This window comes from Microcaecilia unicolor, chromosome 1 (genome assembly GCF_901765095.1).
Source record: "Microcaecilia unicolor chromosome 1, aMicUni1.1, whole genome shotgun sequence".
NCBI lineage: Eukaryota > Metazoa > Chordata > Amphibia > Gymnophiona > Siphonopidae > Microcaecilia > Microcaecilia unicolor.
Window position 1 is genome coordinate 356402356 of NC_044031.1, and position 17382 is coordinate 356419737.

General features: G+C 44.9%; 1 protein-coding gene across 2 annotated transcripts in view; it reads left to right on the forward strand.

Annotated features, from left to right (window-relative positions):
- Positions 1-17382, forward strand: part of LOC115474227 (tRNA (cytosine(34)-C(5))-methyltransferase-like) — a 358438-nt gene that overhangs the window by 101115 nt on the left and 239941 nt on the right. For both annotated transcript variants that reach the window (XM_030209615.1, XM_030209607.1), the window contains exon 8: positions 5768-5842. In XM_030209615.1, coding sequence (XP_030065475.1) covers positions 5768-5842 — 75 coding nt within the window. The remainder of the gene's footprint in view (positions 1-5767; positions 5843-17382) is intronic.

Below are 17382 nucleotides of genomic sequence, written 5' to 3' on the forward strand. Positions count from 1 at the left end.
GCTCCCATTCCCCAGCTGACGTCTAGACTTCTCCTGATGTCAGACGCCTTCACCTTATAGTGAGCCGGATTTTGTCTCCTGTACCTCAGCTACAACTCTGGTTGTACTCTAGGTGCATTTGTGTGGTTTTTGCCATTGCCTTCTGCTAGCCACCTGCCTTCCAAGCCTGAACCTCAAGTTGCCTTCTGTTAGCCCCTGCCTATCTAACTTTGCCTTCTGCTACCTCCTGCTTGAACTTGAGAGCCAGTATATGACTTTGCCCTCTGCTAGCAGCCGGCCTCTTCTACCTTTAGTGTCGGCGATTTCCCTCTGGCCGAGGTCTACGCTTCATCTCCTCCTTGGCTTGGCTTTCTCCTGTTCCGGTAACCCTTCCTACCCATATCCCCCTTAAGTCCTTTTGGCTTCCAGCACCCAGGGGCCCAACCGCTGAGGAATGGCGGTCATCACAGGTGAAGAACTGGGTTCTCTGCTACTCCTGGAACAAAGTTCTAGCTCGGGCCTATATGTCTTATCTGGGAACGGCACAAGGGCTCACCAACTGTGGTTGTCACTGTGATTCTCCAGACCGACCTCAACAGACCGTCCTTGACAATTACTCGTGATTTAACTAAATGATCACCTCTGAACTTACCCTGGTGGTGTAGAATGGAGTGGAGGAGTGGCCTAGTGGTTAGGGTGGTGGACTTTGGTCCTGGGGAACTGAGTTCGATTCCCACTTCAGGCACAGGCAGCTCCTTGTGACTCTGGGCAAGTCACTTAACCCTACATTGCCCCATGTAAGCCGCATTGAGCCTGCCATGAGTGGGGAAAGCGCGGGGTACAAATGTAACATAAATAAATAAATAAAATGACCCTCGCCCATAGAGTTACTTGCATTCTTTCCATGTTACCTTCACTATGTTCTAAATCTTTTTACAATAGGATTGATTGTAAACTCACTGCATATATTTGGCAGAAAGAAAAACCTCATATTGCTCTTTGCTGAGTAAAAGCCTCTAGTCCAGATGGGGGAAATTGGTGTACCTGACTTTTATTACTGTTACCTGGCCTCTTTGGCTAAATATGGCACCTTTTGGCTCCAATCTTCCATTTCAAATATTGATAACTCCACATGGTTTGAAGTTGAAGAAAAGATTTGTTCTCCAGTTCAACTTTCTATGCTGGAGACTATGCGGTTACCACTACTACTACTTATCACTTGTATAGCGCTACAAGGCATACGCATCGTTGTACATCATACTCGAAAAGACAGTCCGTGCTCAAAGAGCTCACAATCTAAATAGGACAAACACACAGAACAACTAAGAGGTAAGGGAATTAAAGAGAGGTGGGGATAAAAGGGTACAGGGCAAGTGAGTAGTGGTTAGGAGTCAAAAGCAGTGTTAAAGAGGTGGGCTTTTAGCCTGGATTTGAAAATGGCCAAAGACGGGGCTAGACGTACAGGCTCGGGAAGTCTATTCCAGGCGTGAGGTGCAGCGAGATAAAAGGAACGAAGTCTGGAATTAGTAGTAGAGGAGAAGGGGACAGACAAGAGAGATTTATCCACAGAATGGAGTACCCGAGAGGGGGCGTAGGGACAGATAAGAGTGGAGAGGTATTGGGGAGCGGCAGAGTGAATGCAGTTATAGGTCAGTAAGAGAAGTTTGAATTGAATGCAGAAACGGATAGGGAGCCAGTGAAGTGACTTGAGGAGAGGGCTAATGTGAGCATAGCGACTCTGGCGGAAAATGAGTCGCGCAGTAGTGACAAAAATAAATTATCCTAGAAATCATGCTTAGTTGGGTTTAAACGGTAAGTAAAATCTTACAGTTTAGGGGGGTTAGTTATTAAGGTATGGAAAAATCTAGGCTGTTGCCGTACCTTCATTTTCCACAGGAATCTCTAACCTGTGGTATTTCATACTGCCGGGGAGCATCATCATCGACTTTATTCGATATACCACAAAATCAGTAAAAACATCTAGGTGGTTTACAATTTTACAAAAAATGGATAAAGGAATGGGATAGATATTGATTGGTAAAGCACATAAGGAAATCTACGATACAGCAATAAAAGGAATAAAAGACGTTTTAGTCTAAGGAACACAGAGCAGGAAAAAGTAGGGTGTGCAAACATCACAAGACTAGTGAACTGTAGGGTACGAGGGCTGCTAATGGAGATCCCCCCCCTTCCAAGTACAGACAGAGGCTCAAAATTAAATAAACACAACAGCTGATCAGGATAACACTTGGGTGAAATTATATGCTTTCAGAGCAGATTTACATTTGTTATAAGAGGTCCCAGAATGGCAGTGGCGTACCTAGGGTAGTTGACACCCGGGGCCGGTCATTTTTTAACACCCCCCCCCCCCCCCTCCAAAATCTAGTACTAGGCATGCCGAGAATACAAAACACTCAGGACCTATAGAGCAATTCTAGCATACCATAAGCAGTAATTTCTACAAGTCACACAAGGAAAAGGAAAGCATCTTAAACACTACAGTGAGCACTAGAACATCAATTCACCTACTGTAAAACGAAACCAGGCAGAATAACACAGATTGTCCATCTTGCACAGTCAATGCCAACCGAAAGCCATGTCTTTTTCACAAACACAGATACACCCTAATCCACTATAGAATAAGCAATAAAAACCTTTCTATTTAGACAAAAATTAAACTGAACCCCCAAGATGCCAGTCTCTGCATACAATGCAACACCACAGAAACAGAAAATGTCCCCTAGTACTGTGCAAAATATAAAGACAGCAGATGTAAATTTGAAAAAACTAACAAGTACCAATCACCACTTTACAAATTAACAAATAGAAATAAAACAAATATAGAAAATAAAATAATACCATTTTATTGGACTAATGCATTTAGCTTTCAGACGCCAAATACAGTATAGTGCTGTTACAATATCCTATCCGGACCTGAGGAAGGGGGTTTTGTTCTCCGAAAGTTAGCCGAAATGTATTAAAATTAGTCCAATAAAAAGATTACCTTGTTTACATGTTCTATTATAAACATTAACACAGCTACAATACTACTTTATCCTAAAGCAAAAAAATATATATATATTTTATTTACAGTTTGTTGTCTCTGGTTTCTGCTTTCCTCATCTTCTTTTCACTGTCTTCCTTCCATCCAGCATCTGTCTTTGTTCTCTCTCTGCCATCCAGTGTCTGCCCTCTCTGCTGTCCCCTCCATCTACATCTGCCCTCTTTCTCTGCTCCTTCCATCCACCATCTGCCCCTGTCTGCCCTCTCTCTCTCCCCCTTTCATTCACTGTCTGCCCTTTCTATCCCTTCCATCCACTGCCTGCCCTTTCTCTCTGCCCCTTCAATCCATCATTTGCCCTCCCTCTCCCATCCATCCAGGGTCTGCCCTCCCTCTCCTCCCCCTTCCATCCAGGATCTGTCCCCTCTCTCTGCCCCTTTTTTTCAGCCCCCAGTTCCAGCCCCAGTCCTTTTCTCCCACCAGTCCCGAGCTTTAGCCCCCAGCCACTTCTCCCTGTCTCCTTTTCAGCCCCCAGTCCCCACAATTTCAGCCCCTGCCGCCTTTCAGCCCCCAGTCCCAGTACTAGCCCCCTTTTTAGCCCGACCCATTCTCCCACCTGACCCAGGCATGCCCCATTTTCCGTCATGACCCCTTCTCAGACCCCGGTTCTAGCCCCCTTCTCCCATTTGAGAACCCCCACCCCACCCCAGTCCTTCTCCCATCTGAGAACCCCCTCCCCACCCCAGTCCCCTTCTCCCATATAAAAACCCCCTCCCCTCCCCATGTGAGAACCCCCATAACACCCCTCTCCCATCTGAGAACCCCCACAACACCCCTCTCCCATCTGAGAACCCCCTCCCCACTCCAGTACCCTTCTCCCATATGAAAACCCCCTCCCCTCCCCATGTGAGAACCCCCACAATACCCCTCTCCTATCTGAGGACCCCACCCCGACTCTCCTGCTCCCACCCTACCTTTAAAAAAAATTTTTTGAAGCGTCGTTGCAGGCAGCGCCTTGCGTCTGCCCTGCTTTTTGTAAAAGAAGTAAATCTCTTCACTTCGTCGTCGTCGAGCCTCACTATGTCCCGCCCTCGCGGAAATTACCTCAGAGGAGAGCGGGACATAGTGAGGCCCGACGACGACGAAGCGAAGAGATTTACTTCTTTTACAACAAGCAGGGCAGACGCAAGGCGCTGCCTGCAACGACGCTTCAAAAAAAAATTTTTTAAAGGTAAAGTGGGAGCAGCTGGAGCGAAGCGGATCACCCCCCCCCCCCCCCACCCACTGACACCCGGGGCGGACCGCCCCCACCGCCCCCCCCCCCCCCCTTGGTACGCCACTGCAGAATGGATATATAGTGGCAGCCTCTTACACAATACTAGCACCATAACCTGGAAATAGGAGTGGTGAACAAAGTTCTGGCAAATGCAGGGCCATAAGGGGATGGGCATAGATTTGCCCTCACTGGTTACCCAGTTTACTTTAAAAATTTAGTCTTCTGCAAGCAATACAAACTGCTTTACATTGTCTAGACAGGTTATGTGGACATTTCATTTGGGTCTGACATATGAATGTGTCTTTGTAATAATCCTAAAATTATGACCAAGAAAAGGTACTTGAATTGGAAGGTTTGGCAAAAATATAATAATTGTTTTTTGGATCAAGTCTCTAAGGATTTGTTAATTCCATATTCAGAACTCATTGATAAATACTCTGCTTTGGCCTGTTGTAAAATTCAGTGGACCTGTTTATCTAAAATCCTTACAAAAGACCCAGTTCTTACCTACTTTGTCAAGCCCTGCTTCTCTCTGCAAATGGTGTGATTTAACCCTCACTGACGGCAAAGTTGTTTCTATCTTCTATAAAATGTTGAGACAAATTATTCACACTTCCCATGGACTTACATAATACTTGGAGTTCTGATCTCACTACAGCCTAACTGGTAGTTGCTTTGGTCTTTTGTTAACATCTAGTCACCTAGGATATTTGTTGGCACTGCACAACACCATCTGGTTCTCTGAGGCATATGCTTTTTGGCTATCCTCTTGTACATTCTTTCTGGGATTAGATTTAGCAGTCCATTAAAATCATAACTGTCCCATAAATGTATCATATGGTATCATTCTTCTTGATTCACAGCATCTCTGCTTTGAATCCTGTTTCTGTAAACCAAAACTTATAGGTACTCTTATTGCAATTCGTATCCAGCACATTATTAACAATTGAAAACCAGCTTGCTTTTTGAATTATACCTTTAGGTGGAATACAACCTAGTCTGCTTATATAAACAGTTTGAACTACGTGCCTCTGAGAAAAGAACTTCAACTGCTTTAAGTCAACTTTGTCACCCGACAGTTTCTTAAAGTCAAACTGAACAGTCTCTTCCTTGGATAATTATCTACTTGTTTCTTCAACGTTGTTGCTGTTATAGTTGCTTATATTTTGTTTCTAATCAGGTTTGCTTCTCTCAATTTGTTGATTAATCGTAATATTGTATACGTGAAGATTTGTCTTTTTTCTTGTTCTAATCTAAAACTCAATAAAAATATTGAACTTAAAAAAAAATAAAAAAAACAATGTAGTTGATAGAGCCTCATGTGTTCTTTGGCGTGGTTGATAACACTGCCTTCCATTTCCTGGCCCCTACCTGATCTATAGGGATATTGCAGCATGATTTCTCCCCATTATTCCAGCTGCCTGAATTCCATTTTCAAAATCTCTTGAGTTTGCATTTATAATTTTATCCATTAGGTGTTAATGGGTCTACTTTTTTTGTTGTTGTTGTAGTGGTGATGGAACCATGAGAAAAAACATTGATGTGTGGAAAAAATGGACAACGCTGAATAGCTTACAGCTTCATGGGTAAGTGTGCTGTTTGTTCATCCTCTAGTGTAAAGGTGCAAGTTACTGCCAGGTTTTATTGTGAAACTTTAAGCAAGGACAACTTCAGTGGAAATGACAGCTGACAATTGACTTTCCAATCCATGTACCCATGTCCCATGTTGTTTAATAGGCCTTCAATAAAATAGTGCAGTTCTGGAGTTAGTCACTTAAAAAGAATCTATTTCAATATATATAGTTTAATAAAAGAAAAAAAAGTATATATTTTTGTATGGATGTCAGACTAGATAGGACATATGGTCATCTTTAATCATTTTCTATATTTGATCTGCCTTCCATTCTTATTAACTTTTTCTAGCAAAACAATTGGGTATGAAATGTGAATATGTAATATTGTTTCATGAGTGCACATACCTTCTACATCAATGACTTGATATGCTAGTTTTTCAATTATTCTTTCAAAAACATAAATGCTTGCTTTCTTCACCCAGTAATGAATAAGGGTTATTTTTTCATGATTTCATAAACAAATCTTGCAGGAGGAAAGGAACCAGAGAGCTATGCATATCACATTGCCACCTGGTCCCTGCATAAAAGTCTGCACAGGAAGGAATTCTGCATTGTGCAGTGGTGCACAATTCCCCCAGGACTAATCCAGCTCCTTATCTCCTATCATTTGCTTAGGTGCTAAGTGAGGGGGCAGAAAATATGCTGAGACTAGATTGGTCAAATCCAATCTCAACCTAGTACCGTGATTGGAATTCATATAAGCATGTGAAATCTTAACTAGCTCTGGAGTTTCTTCTCACCAATAAAATGTCAAATCTCATGTCTTCTGGTATACAAAATGTACGCCAGCATCTTAGTGGCAGCTTAAGGATTCCTCAGTATGTTAAGCTATGTCAAATTAACAGTTCAACATTCTTCCTGTGGCCAATTTGCACTTGACAGTCTTAATGAGCAGTGGAATTAATTAAACTTCCACTGTCTGGTACAAATAAAGAAATTTAAAAAACATTTTCTTGGTGACTTCACAAGAGCAATCTCACAGTTGATCTTTTCACACACCTTCTCATGTTCTAAAAGATGCATCATTCCATGTTTGGCGTGCATATGTCTAAGACCTATTGATGTAGGTCTTTTTGAGTCTCCTCACAAGATATTGTGGCCTCAACTTAGACTTGTAAAGTAAGGTTTCAAATCCCATTGACGCTCCTTGTGACCTCGTGCAAACCATTTTTCCATCTGTTGCCTTAGGTACATTTACTAACCTGCATTAACTCACTCACGCGGATGCACATTTAGTGCTAGCCCCATTTTTGTCAGTGGGCCAATTTATTAACTGAGCTTCTAACTTGCATTAGCTGTTAAAACACAGGTTAGTAAGTGAGGCCATTAGATTCAGATTCCTCTGAGAAAAGGCAAATACATTTAGTTGGAATAAGTAACATAGTAACATTAAGTAACGGCAGATAAACATAGTAACATAGTATGACGGCAGAAAAAGACCCGCACGGTCCATCCAGTCTGCCCAAGAAATGTGCCACTTTTTTGTGTATACCTTACCTTGATTTGTACTTGTCTTTTTCAGGGCACAGACCGTATAAGTCTGCCCGGCACTATCCCCGCCTCCCAACCACCAGCTCCGCGGCTCTGTTATCCAATCTCGGCTAAGCTCCCGAGGATCCATTTCTTCTGAACAGGATTCCTTTATGTTTATCCCACGCATGTTTGAATTCCGTTACCGTTTTCATCTCCACCACCTCCTGCGGGAGGGCATTCCAAGCATCCACCACTCTCTCCGTGAAAAAATACTTCCTGACATTTTTCTTGAGTCTGCCCCCCTTCAATCTCATTTCATGTCCTCTCGTTCTACCGCCTTCGTATCTCCGGAAAAGGTTCGTTTGCGGATTAATACCTTTCAAATATTTGAACGTCTGTATCATATCACCCCTGTTTCTCCTTTCCTCCAGGGTATACATGTTCAGGTAGCAAGTCTCTCCTCATACGTCTTGTAACGCAAATCCCATACCATTCTCGTAGCTTTTCTTTGCACCGCTTCGATTCTTTTTACATCCTTAGCAAGATACGGCCTCCAAAACTGAACACAGTACTCCAGATGGGGCCTCACCAACGACTTATACAGGGGCATCAACACTTCCTTTCTTCTGCTGGTCACACCTCTCTCTATTACAGCCTAGCAATCTTCTAGCTACGGCCACCGCCTTGTCACACTGTTTCATCGCCTTCAAATCCTCAGATACTATCACCCCAATATCCCTCTCCCCGTCCGTACCTATCAGACTCTCGCCGCCTAACACATACGTCTCCCGTGGATTTCTATTCCCTAAGTGCATCACTTTGCATTTCTTGGCATTGAATTTTAATTGCCAAACCTTAGACCACTCTTCTAGCTTCTTCAGATCCTTTTTCATGTTTTCCACTCCCTCCGGGGTTGTCCACTCTGTTACAGATCTTAGTATCATCCGCAAATAGGCAAACTTTACCTTCTAACTCTTCGGCAAGGTCACTCGCAAATATATTGAACAGAATCGACCCCAGCACCGATCCTTGAGGCACTCCACTACTCACCTTTCCCTCCTCCGAGCGAACTCCATTCACCACCACCCTCTGGCGTCTGTCCGTCAACCAGTTCCTAATCCAGTTCACCACTTCGGGTCCTATCTGCAGCCCATCCAGTTTATTTAAAAGCCTTCTGTGGGGAACCGTGTCAAAAGCTTTGCTGAAATCTAAGTAGATTACGTCCATAGCTCATCCCTGATTCAATTCTCCTGTCACCCAATCAAAGACTCAATGAGGTTCGTTTGGTACGATTTCCCTTTGGTAAAACCATGTTGTCTCGGATCTTGCAACTTATTGGCTTCCAGAAAATTCACTATCCTTTCCTTCAGCATCGCTTCCATTACTTTTCCAATAACCGAAGTGAGGCTTACCGGCCTGTAGTTTCCAGCTTCTTCCCTATCACCACTCTTGTGAAGAGGGACCACCTCCGCCATTCTCCAGTCCCTCGGAACCTCTCCTGTCTCTAAGGATTTATTAAACAAATCTTTAAGAGGACCCGCCAGAACCTCTCTGAACTCCCTCAATATCCTGGGGTGGATCCCGTCCAGTCCCGTGGCTTTGTCCACCTTTAGCTTTACAAGTTGTTCATACACACTCTCTTCTGTAAATGATGCTGTATCAGCTCCATTTTCATTTGTACTTTTTCCAGTCCATCGTGGTCCTGCTCCAGGATTTTTTTCTGTGAAAACAGAACAGAAGTATCTATTTAGCAAATTTGCTTTTTCTTCATCACTATCTACATAGCGGTTCTCAGTAACTTTTATTCTCACAATTCCCTTTTTAGTCATTCTCCTTTCACTAATATACCTGAAGAAATTTTTGCCTCCCCTCCTCACATTTCTAGCCATTTGTTCTTCCGCTTGCGCTTTCGCCAGACGTATCTCTCTCTTGGCTTCTTTCAGTTTCATCCGGTATTCCTCCATGTGTTCCTGTTCTTGAGTTTTTGTGTATTTCTGGAATGCCAACTCTTTAGCCTTTATTTTCTCAGCCACTTGCTTGGAGAACCATATCGGTTTCCTTTTTCTCTTGCTTTTATTTACTTTCCTTACATAAAGGTTTGTGGCCTTATTTATAGCTTCTTTCAGCCTTGACCACTGTCCTTCCACTTCTTGTACTTCCTCCCAGCCCATCATCTCCTTCCTCAGGTATTCCCCCATTTTAGTAAAGTCTGCACGCTTGAAATCCAGGACTTTGAGTTTTGGGTGGCCGCCCTCCACTACAGCCGTCATATCAAACCAAACCGTTTGATGGTCACTGTTGCCCAGGTGGGCACCCACTCGGACATTTGACACGCTATCCCCATTTGTGAGCACCAGATCCAGCGTCGCTCCCTCCCTCGTGGGTTCCGTCACCATTTGTCTGAGCAAAACACTTTGGAAAGCATCCACGATCTCTCTACTTCTCTCCGATTCCGCCGACGGAACCTTCCAATGGTCCATCTAGTCTGTCCAACAGACACATTCATTATCACTTCAACAATGAATGTGATTTTGAGGCATATTTTCAAAGCACTTAGCCTTCCAAAATTCCATAGAAACCTATGGAACTTTGGAAGGCTAAGTGCTTTGAAAATATGCCTCATTATATACTTGATCATGGTGTTTAATTGGTGTTTCTGGGACATAGACCATAGAAGTCCGCCCGACTCTCTTTATGTTCCAACTACTGGAGTTACCTTCAAAGCACACTCCAGCCTATCCAAATCCATCTTATTTATTTATTACATTTGTATCCCACATTTTCCCACCTTTTTGCGGGTTCAGTGTGGCTTACAATATGAGTTAAATGTTAGAAATACATTTTGTTACAGATGGTTATGGATTACATTGTGCAGAGTTATGCGAAACAATTGAGGTGTCGTTAGGGAATGTAACAATGGAACATAAACATTGAAACTTTGGAAGGAAACACTGGGAGCTTGGAGGGCGATAAAAAGGCATGAGGACATATGGTATAGATCTTTCTGTGAGTAAAGGTATGAGAGATGTGATATTACGGGAATGAGAATTCAGAGGTGAATGTATGATGCATTAGTGAACATTAAGTGTGGCCTTTATGTGTTTTGTTTCTTTCCGTAAATTTGTCATTTGCGGGACAAAGACTGTAAAAGTCTGCCCAGCACTGTCCTCGCGTTCCAAACCACAGGAGTTTTCGTCGAAGCTATCCCTTCCTGAACACCAAGTATTTACCATGATATATGCACACCAAGTATTTACCATGTGATTTATCATGTTGCTGTTTCTAAAAATGTATGAGTTATTGCATAAACTCAGCTTATATATTGTATTCGTTATGCTTTATACATGTTTTCAAATTAAGTTCAAGTAAAATATAGGTATATTCTACATAAAAATTTCATATATAATCCACCATGTATTTTAATTTATTTTCTTTATTATTTATGTATTAAATTTTATTATAGACTTCTGATGCAGGCCTAAGGCCGAAACACAACGTTGTGTCGAGTCTCCATACTTCAATAAACTTCTCTATTATTATACATCATCTCAGTCTTTGGCATCCTTGGTCGTCCTCCCACTTTTCTTTTAGATTGTTGTATTCTGTGGGGTGTCTTGAGTTCTCCGTTCTTTGGCGGATTTCTTTTCACATTATCATATCCATTTCCAGTCCACAATTTGGGAGAAAAACAAGGTACAATTTCATGAAATCAAGTTAAACATTGTTATAAAGGAAATAAAATAGAATATAATTTTTTTTAAAAGAAAATATTACCAACATATCTAGAAAAAGAAGATACGTTAATGGGCCTAATATCCTTATTACGGAGTAGATGGGACTGTTGTTGCTTTGGGGTAACAATCATCTTGGAATCTAGAAATGCACTCAGGTGAGAAGGATCATAAAAAATATATTTGACTGAATTAATTTTTAAGACACATTGACAGGGAAAGTTTAACCAATATAATCCCCCCAACTGTAAAACTCTAGCGCGCAGCTTTAGAAATGCTTGACGTCGCTTTTGTGTTGTTCTCGCTATATCAGGAAAAATCCTGATCTTATTATTCATAAAGAGTTCATCTCTATGACGGAAAAATTGTTTAAGTACCCAATCTCGGTCGGGTTCCAGAACAAAAAAGACTATCAACGTAGCTGGTGTCCCCTTCTCTTCTTCTTGAATCATTTGTGTCAAATTCAATACATCAAAAGAAGTTTCTATTCCACCTTCATTCTGATCCATTCCTGCTTTTTTTTTTCTTTTTTTATATGAAGGTAAATAATAACTTTTTGAAACAGGTGGATATGCTTGTTCAGGAATTTTTAAAATTTCTGAAAGATATTTCTAACTGCTGACATGACTTTATTATTTCAATATTTGATGTTAAGAGTTTTCTCGTTATTCATCATCCTTGTTTCTAAGTTAGTAATCTTTTCCAATGGTACTTTGTTAACTTGGGACACCATTAACAGTCTCTGTGTAAAGGAGTTTTCTAGTCCTACTAGAGCCTCCCATATCGAGTCGAGAGTTATTACTGTAGGTTTAAGAGGCAAAATTGACTTACTAGTCAGTAATTGTCCAGGTAAATCTCCTTCAAGATCTTTTTCTTCCCATGATGCAAATACTCCTTTCAAAACGTTTGTTCCTTCCATAGTCTCTTCTCTGATGGCAAAACTCAGCGATTCCTGGGTGGCAGACGTCTCCTCTGTGGGAATCAATCTTGGGTCTGAGATGCTGAGCGTTTCCTGCCCCTGCTGCCGCCTCCACACCGTTATCGTCGGAGGTCTCCGTTCCTCGGGGCTGATCGTGGTATCTACCTCTGGCTGGGGAAGCAAGGATCCTCCTGTCACCCCTTCCAACAGCGAGGAATTTGCCCCCGAGTTTCTTCTGGACTCCATAAAGCGGTCCATCGGACCCAAAGGTTTTGCAGCTGTGGAAGAGATCACTCGCTGCTTTCCTCTTCGCTTCGGCCTTTAATCCAGGTAATAGTGTTATTTAAGGCAAGTCGGGTAGAGAGCCGCTTTTGAGCGTACACTTCAAAACGCCATCTTGGATTTCTCCATCCTCATCCCATGCCTTTTTGAATACTGCCATAGTTTTTTTTATTTTTTCTGGGGGGGGGGGGGGGGGTTTCCCACCACCTCCTCCCTCGGGAGGTCATTCCAGACAACTACCACTCTCTCTGTGAATAAGAATTTTCTGACATTACTCCTAGGTCTACCACCCCACAACTTCAATTCATGTCCTCTAGTTTTACCACTTTCCCTTCTCTGGAAAATGTGTTTCTATATTAATACATTTCAAGTATTTAAACGTCTGTATCATTTCTCCCCTGTTCCTCCTCGCTAGGGTGTATACATATTCAGGTCTTCCAGTCTCTTCTCGTATGTCCTTTGGTGCAAGCCCTATATCAATCTTGTCGGAGCTACCATTGTAAAAGCATAAGTTAAACCTAAATAAATTGTAAATATATTAAGAAATAGCTATGATATGGAATGAAGTGATTGCAGAGAACTCTGTTCGCTGAGCTGCATATTTACCAGGTGATGAATTTTGGTAATGAACAGCCTCAGTAATATCCTCAACCCTTAATGATATCTGGACAGACTGTTAGCAAACAGCTGATTCCACAAATGGGAAGACCCCAGACATAAACCTGTTTATTACCTACTTAATAAAAGGGTTCCAAAGTTATGCTAGTGATGGGTTATTTGGCAGTTTATTTGTTTATAAAACATTGTACCATCTTCCTGAGCAATATAATTCAAGATGAAACTTAGGACATTGGAAGACTGGGCATCCAAATAGCGGATGAAATCATAGTTACCTGATGCTAGGGTCCACCTTGGGGGTCAGCTCCCAAGAAAAAGATCTATATGTTATTGTAGACAATATACTGAAATTGTTTATTTATTTTTGTTAAATTTGTACCCCGCGCTTTCCCACTCATGGCAGGCTCAATGCGGCGGGCAATGGAGGGTTAAGTGACTTGTCCAGAGTCACAAGGAGCTGCCTGTGCCGGGAATCAAACTCAGTTCCCCAGGACCAAAGTCCACCACCCTAACCACTAGGCCACTCCTCCATTAATCTTCGGCACAGTGTGCGGTGGCGGCCAAAAAAGCAAACAGTATGCTAGGAATTAAGAAAACGGATGGTAAATAAGACCAAGAATACTATAATGCCTCTGTATCGCTCCATGGTGCAACCTCACCTTGAGTATTGCGTTCATTCCTTGTCATCAAGCAGATGCAGCCATTACAGATGGGTTGTGTCCATCAACCAGCAGAGGGAGATAGAGAGCACACTTTTTTCAGTGCCTCATACCAGCTTGCTCCACTGCCTCTCTTCAGTATTCTCTATCTCCCCTAGCAGAGTGGCTGCAGCTTCTTCTAGCTCCATCTAAAATCTGCCTGGAGGTTGCTCCTGTGCTTTTGCCAGTTGTTAGCAGGGGTGTTGGAGGCTATAGCAGCTTCACTTTAAAGGCACATAGGTTCGCCCTTTCCCTGCCTTACCCATACCTCCGTGGATGTGGACACATTGCTTAGCTTTCCCTGTCCTTCCCCACCAACAGTGGATGCAGGCACATAGGTTCGCCCTTTCCCACTCACCTGAGCCTCCGGAGTTCTATTTACCTCTGCTTTCCTCACAGCGTTAAAAAAAAAAAAAAGTTGCGTCGCGCTTTACTACTACTACTATTTAGCATTTCTATAGCGCTACAAGGCGTACGCAGCGCTGCACAAACATAGAAGAAAGACAGTCCCTGCTTTGGCGCTTAGACGCTGGAACAGAGGTTTTTCCTTGCCTTTTCTGTGGGACCGGAGCTGTGATACTCAGTCCAGTGAGGTAAGAGTGTTTTCTGACTCCTCTGGAGTGGGCCTGCGATCGGGACGATTTTGGCGCGAACCGCCATTTTGAATTTTACCACTGTTTTCGGCGATGGCTGCGGAGACAGTAAAGCGCTGTTCCAAGTGTGGCAAGCGCAGATCAGCAGCAGGGCTCTGTAAATAGTGCTGTACAGACGTTAGAGCCGGCCCGAGCATGGCGAGCGACGATTTTTCGCGCTCTGAGCTGGCAGCGGGCGCCATTTTGAATTTACCACATGGCGCGACCTCCACTGAGACGGAGAGTCCTGATCCCGGGGGGAGGCCTCGGAGTGAGGCTGATATAGGAACTACTAGCCCCAGCAGAGATCCGGGTGCCCAGGGTGAGTTTTTCTCTCCTGATTTTGTCTTATTAATGCATAAAGCATACATGCTTAAAAGAGCTCTCCCACAAAGCCCGGCACTGGTCTGGTGCATTAGTGACTCAGGATCTGGACGATCCCTCCGCGTTGAGGATTTTCCACCGTAATGAGCTGCCAGTGCTTATTTCTGATGCCCTTCAGGCTCTCTCTATTGAGGACCCTGCCAGTGGCACAGCCTCCTCTGTGAATCCTAGGATGGCTAGTACCAAAAAGCCTGCTCAAGCCTTTCCTTTGCATGACTCCATCCAAGAGCTTATTTCGGCTCAATGGGCTGACCCCGAGGGACCTTTGAAAGTTTCCAGGGATATGGGGCAATTATACCCTCTGAGTGAGGAGCATATGGCTCGCTTTGCTGTGCCTAAAGTGGATGCCCTAGTCACAGCTGTGACAAAGAGAACTACCCTCCCTGTTGAAGGAAGTGTTGCCCTGAAGGATATTCAAGACCGTAGACTGGAATCAGCACTTAAACGGTCATTTAAAATTGCAGGTCTCACTATTCGGGCGTCTGCATGCAGTTGTTATGCTGCTAGAGCCTGCCTGGCTTAGTTGCAACAGGCAGTGGAACAGCCCGGTGATGGAGCGGAGCCCTTTTCAGATGTGGCTCCGCGGATGGAGTCGGCCTTGTCCTTTCTTGCTGACGCCCTTTATGATATTGTCAGAGTTTCGGCTAAACACATGGCAGTAGCAGTGGCGGCTCGCCGTCTTCTTTGGCTACGGCATTGGGCGGCGGACATGGCCTCTAAGCAAAGGTTGGTGAAGTTGCCCTTTCAAGGCCTTCTCCTGTTTGGTGAGGAGTTGGAGAAAATTGTGAAGGGCCTGGGTGAGGCTAAACCCCAGAGCTTGCACGAAGATAGGCCTCGGCCTTCCTCTAAGGGTGCGGCGGTCCACTCCTCTTACAGACCTCGCTTCCGTGAAGCTCGAAGTTACCGCCCGGGGCGTTCTGCTGGGTTCACTTCTCGTGCCCGTTTTCAGCAGAGGAACTCCTTTCGCTTGGACAAACGTTCCACAGCCACTGGCTCAAGGCCTGGAGTTCAGGGGCGACCCTCTCAATGATGGTGCGCCGGCCCTCTCCTCGAGTCCTGTCATCGGAGGACGTCTTTGCCGAGGAGTGGGCCAACATTTCCTCAGATCAGTGGGTCTTGGACCTGATCAGAGACGGTTACAGAATAGAATTCGACGCCCCTGTAAGAGACGTGTTTGTGGAGTCCCGATGCGGTTCTGCCGCCAAACGGGCAGCGGTAGAGGAGACTTTACAAGGTCTGATTCAAATAGGGGCCGTGTCCCCGGTACCTCCCACCGAACACGGCTGCGGCCGCTACTCCATCTACTTTGTGGTGCCGCGAAAAGGAGGGTCTTTTCGCCCTATTCTGGACTTAAAAGAATTAAACAAGTCCCTAAGAGTGCGGCATTTTCACATGGAAACCCTGCGTTCCGTCATTGCGGCGGTACTCACGTCTCTGGACCTGAAAGAAGCTTACTTGCACATTCCAATTTGGCCCCCGCACCAGATGTTTCTGAGGTTTGCGGTGATGGGAAAGCATTTCCAGTTCTGGGTCTTGCCTTTTGGCCTCGCCACAGCTCCCTGCACCTTTTCGAAGGTTATGGTGGTAGTAGCTGCCTTTCTAAGGTGAGAGGGTATTCGGGTTCACCCATACCTGGACGACTGGCTCATTCGAGCAAATTCTGCTGCAGAGAGTCAGCATGTAACAGCCAGAGTGGTCTCAGTACTTCAATCTCTGGGCTGGGTCGTCAATTTGGCCAAAAGTCACCTGACCCCCTTGCAGTCTCTAGAATATTTGGGGGCCAGGTTCGACACAGCCGAGCAAAGGCGGTGCAAGCTTCAGAATCAGGTCCATCTGCTCCTGAGGATGCCCCGCCCGCGAGCTTGGGACATTGTCCAGCTGCTTGGATCGATGACGGCCACCATGGAACTGGTGCCCTGGGCGAGAGCGCACCTGAGACCTCTACAGTATGCTGTACTCCAAATATGGTCTTCAGTATCTCAGGATTACCAATTCAGACTCTCTTGGTTCCCTGTGGCCTGACTCAGCATGGAGTGGTGGCTCTCAGACAGCATGCTGCGGCGAGGAATGCCGCTGGCGCTCCCCGATTGGTGCCTAGTGGTGACAGATGCCAGTCTGAAAGACTGGGGCGCACATTGCAAGGGGAAGCATGCCCAGGGTCTATGGACACCCGAGGAGTCGGAGTGGTCCATCAACCGCCCAGAGTTGAAAGCGGTGTTTCAGGCGCTTCTGGCCTTTCAAGTGACCCTGGAAGGATTGGCTGTCAGAGTGATGTCGGACAACACGACAGCAGTGGCCTACATAAATCGACAAGGCGGCACTCAGTGCAGAGCTCTAGCCGCGCAGGCCGAACAGATTTGCCACTGGGCCGAGCTGCATCTACAGTTTCTGTCGGCAGCTCACATTGCAGGTCAGAGCAACATGCAAGCTGATTATCTAAGCAGGCATCAGATCGATCCAGCGGAGTGGGAACTTGCAGACAAAGTGTTCCTGCAGATATGTGCCAAGTGGGGCAAGCCCGTGATGGATCTGATGGCGACAAGCTCCAATGCCAAAGTCCCGTGCTTCTTCAGCAGTCGGAGAGATCCTCGCGCGGCGGGGTTGGATGCCTTGGCTCAACCCTGGCCTCCGGGCCTACTGAATGTGTTCCCTCCGTGGCCCTTGATAGGGCGAGTGCTCCTGCGGATTCGGCTGCATCCAGGAGAAGTGGTTCTCGTCGCCCCGGATTGGCCCAGGAGGCCTTGGTATGCGGACC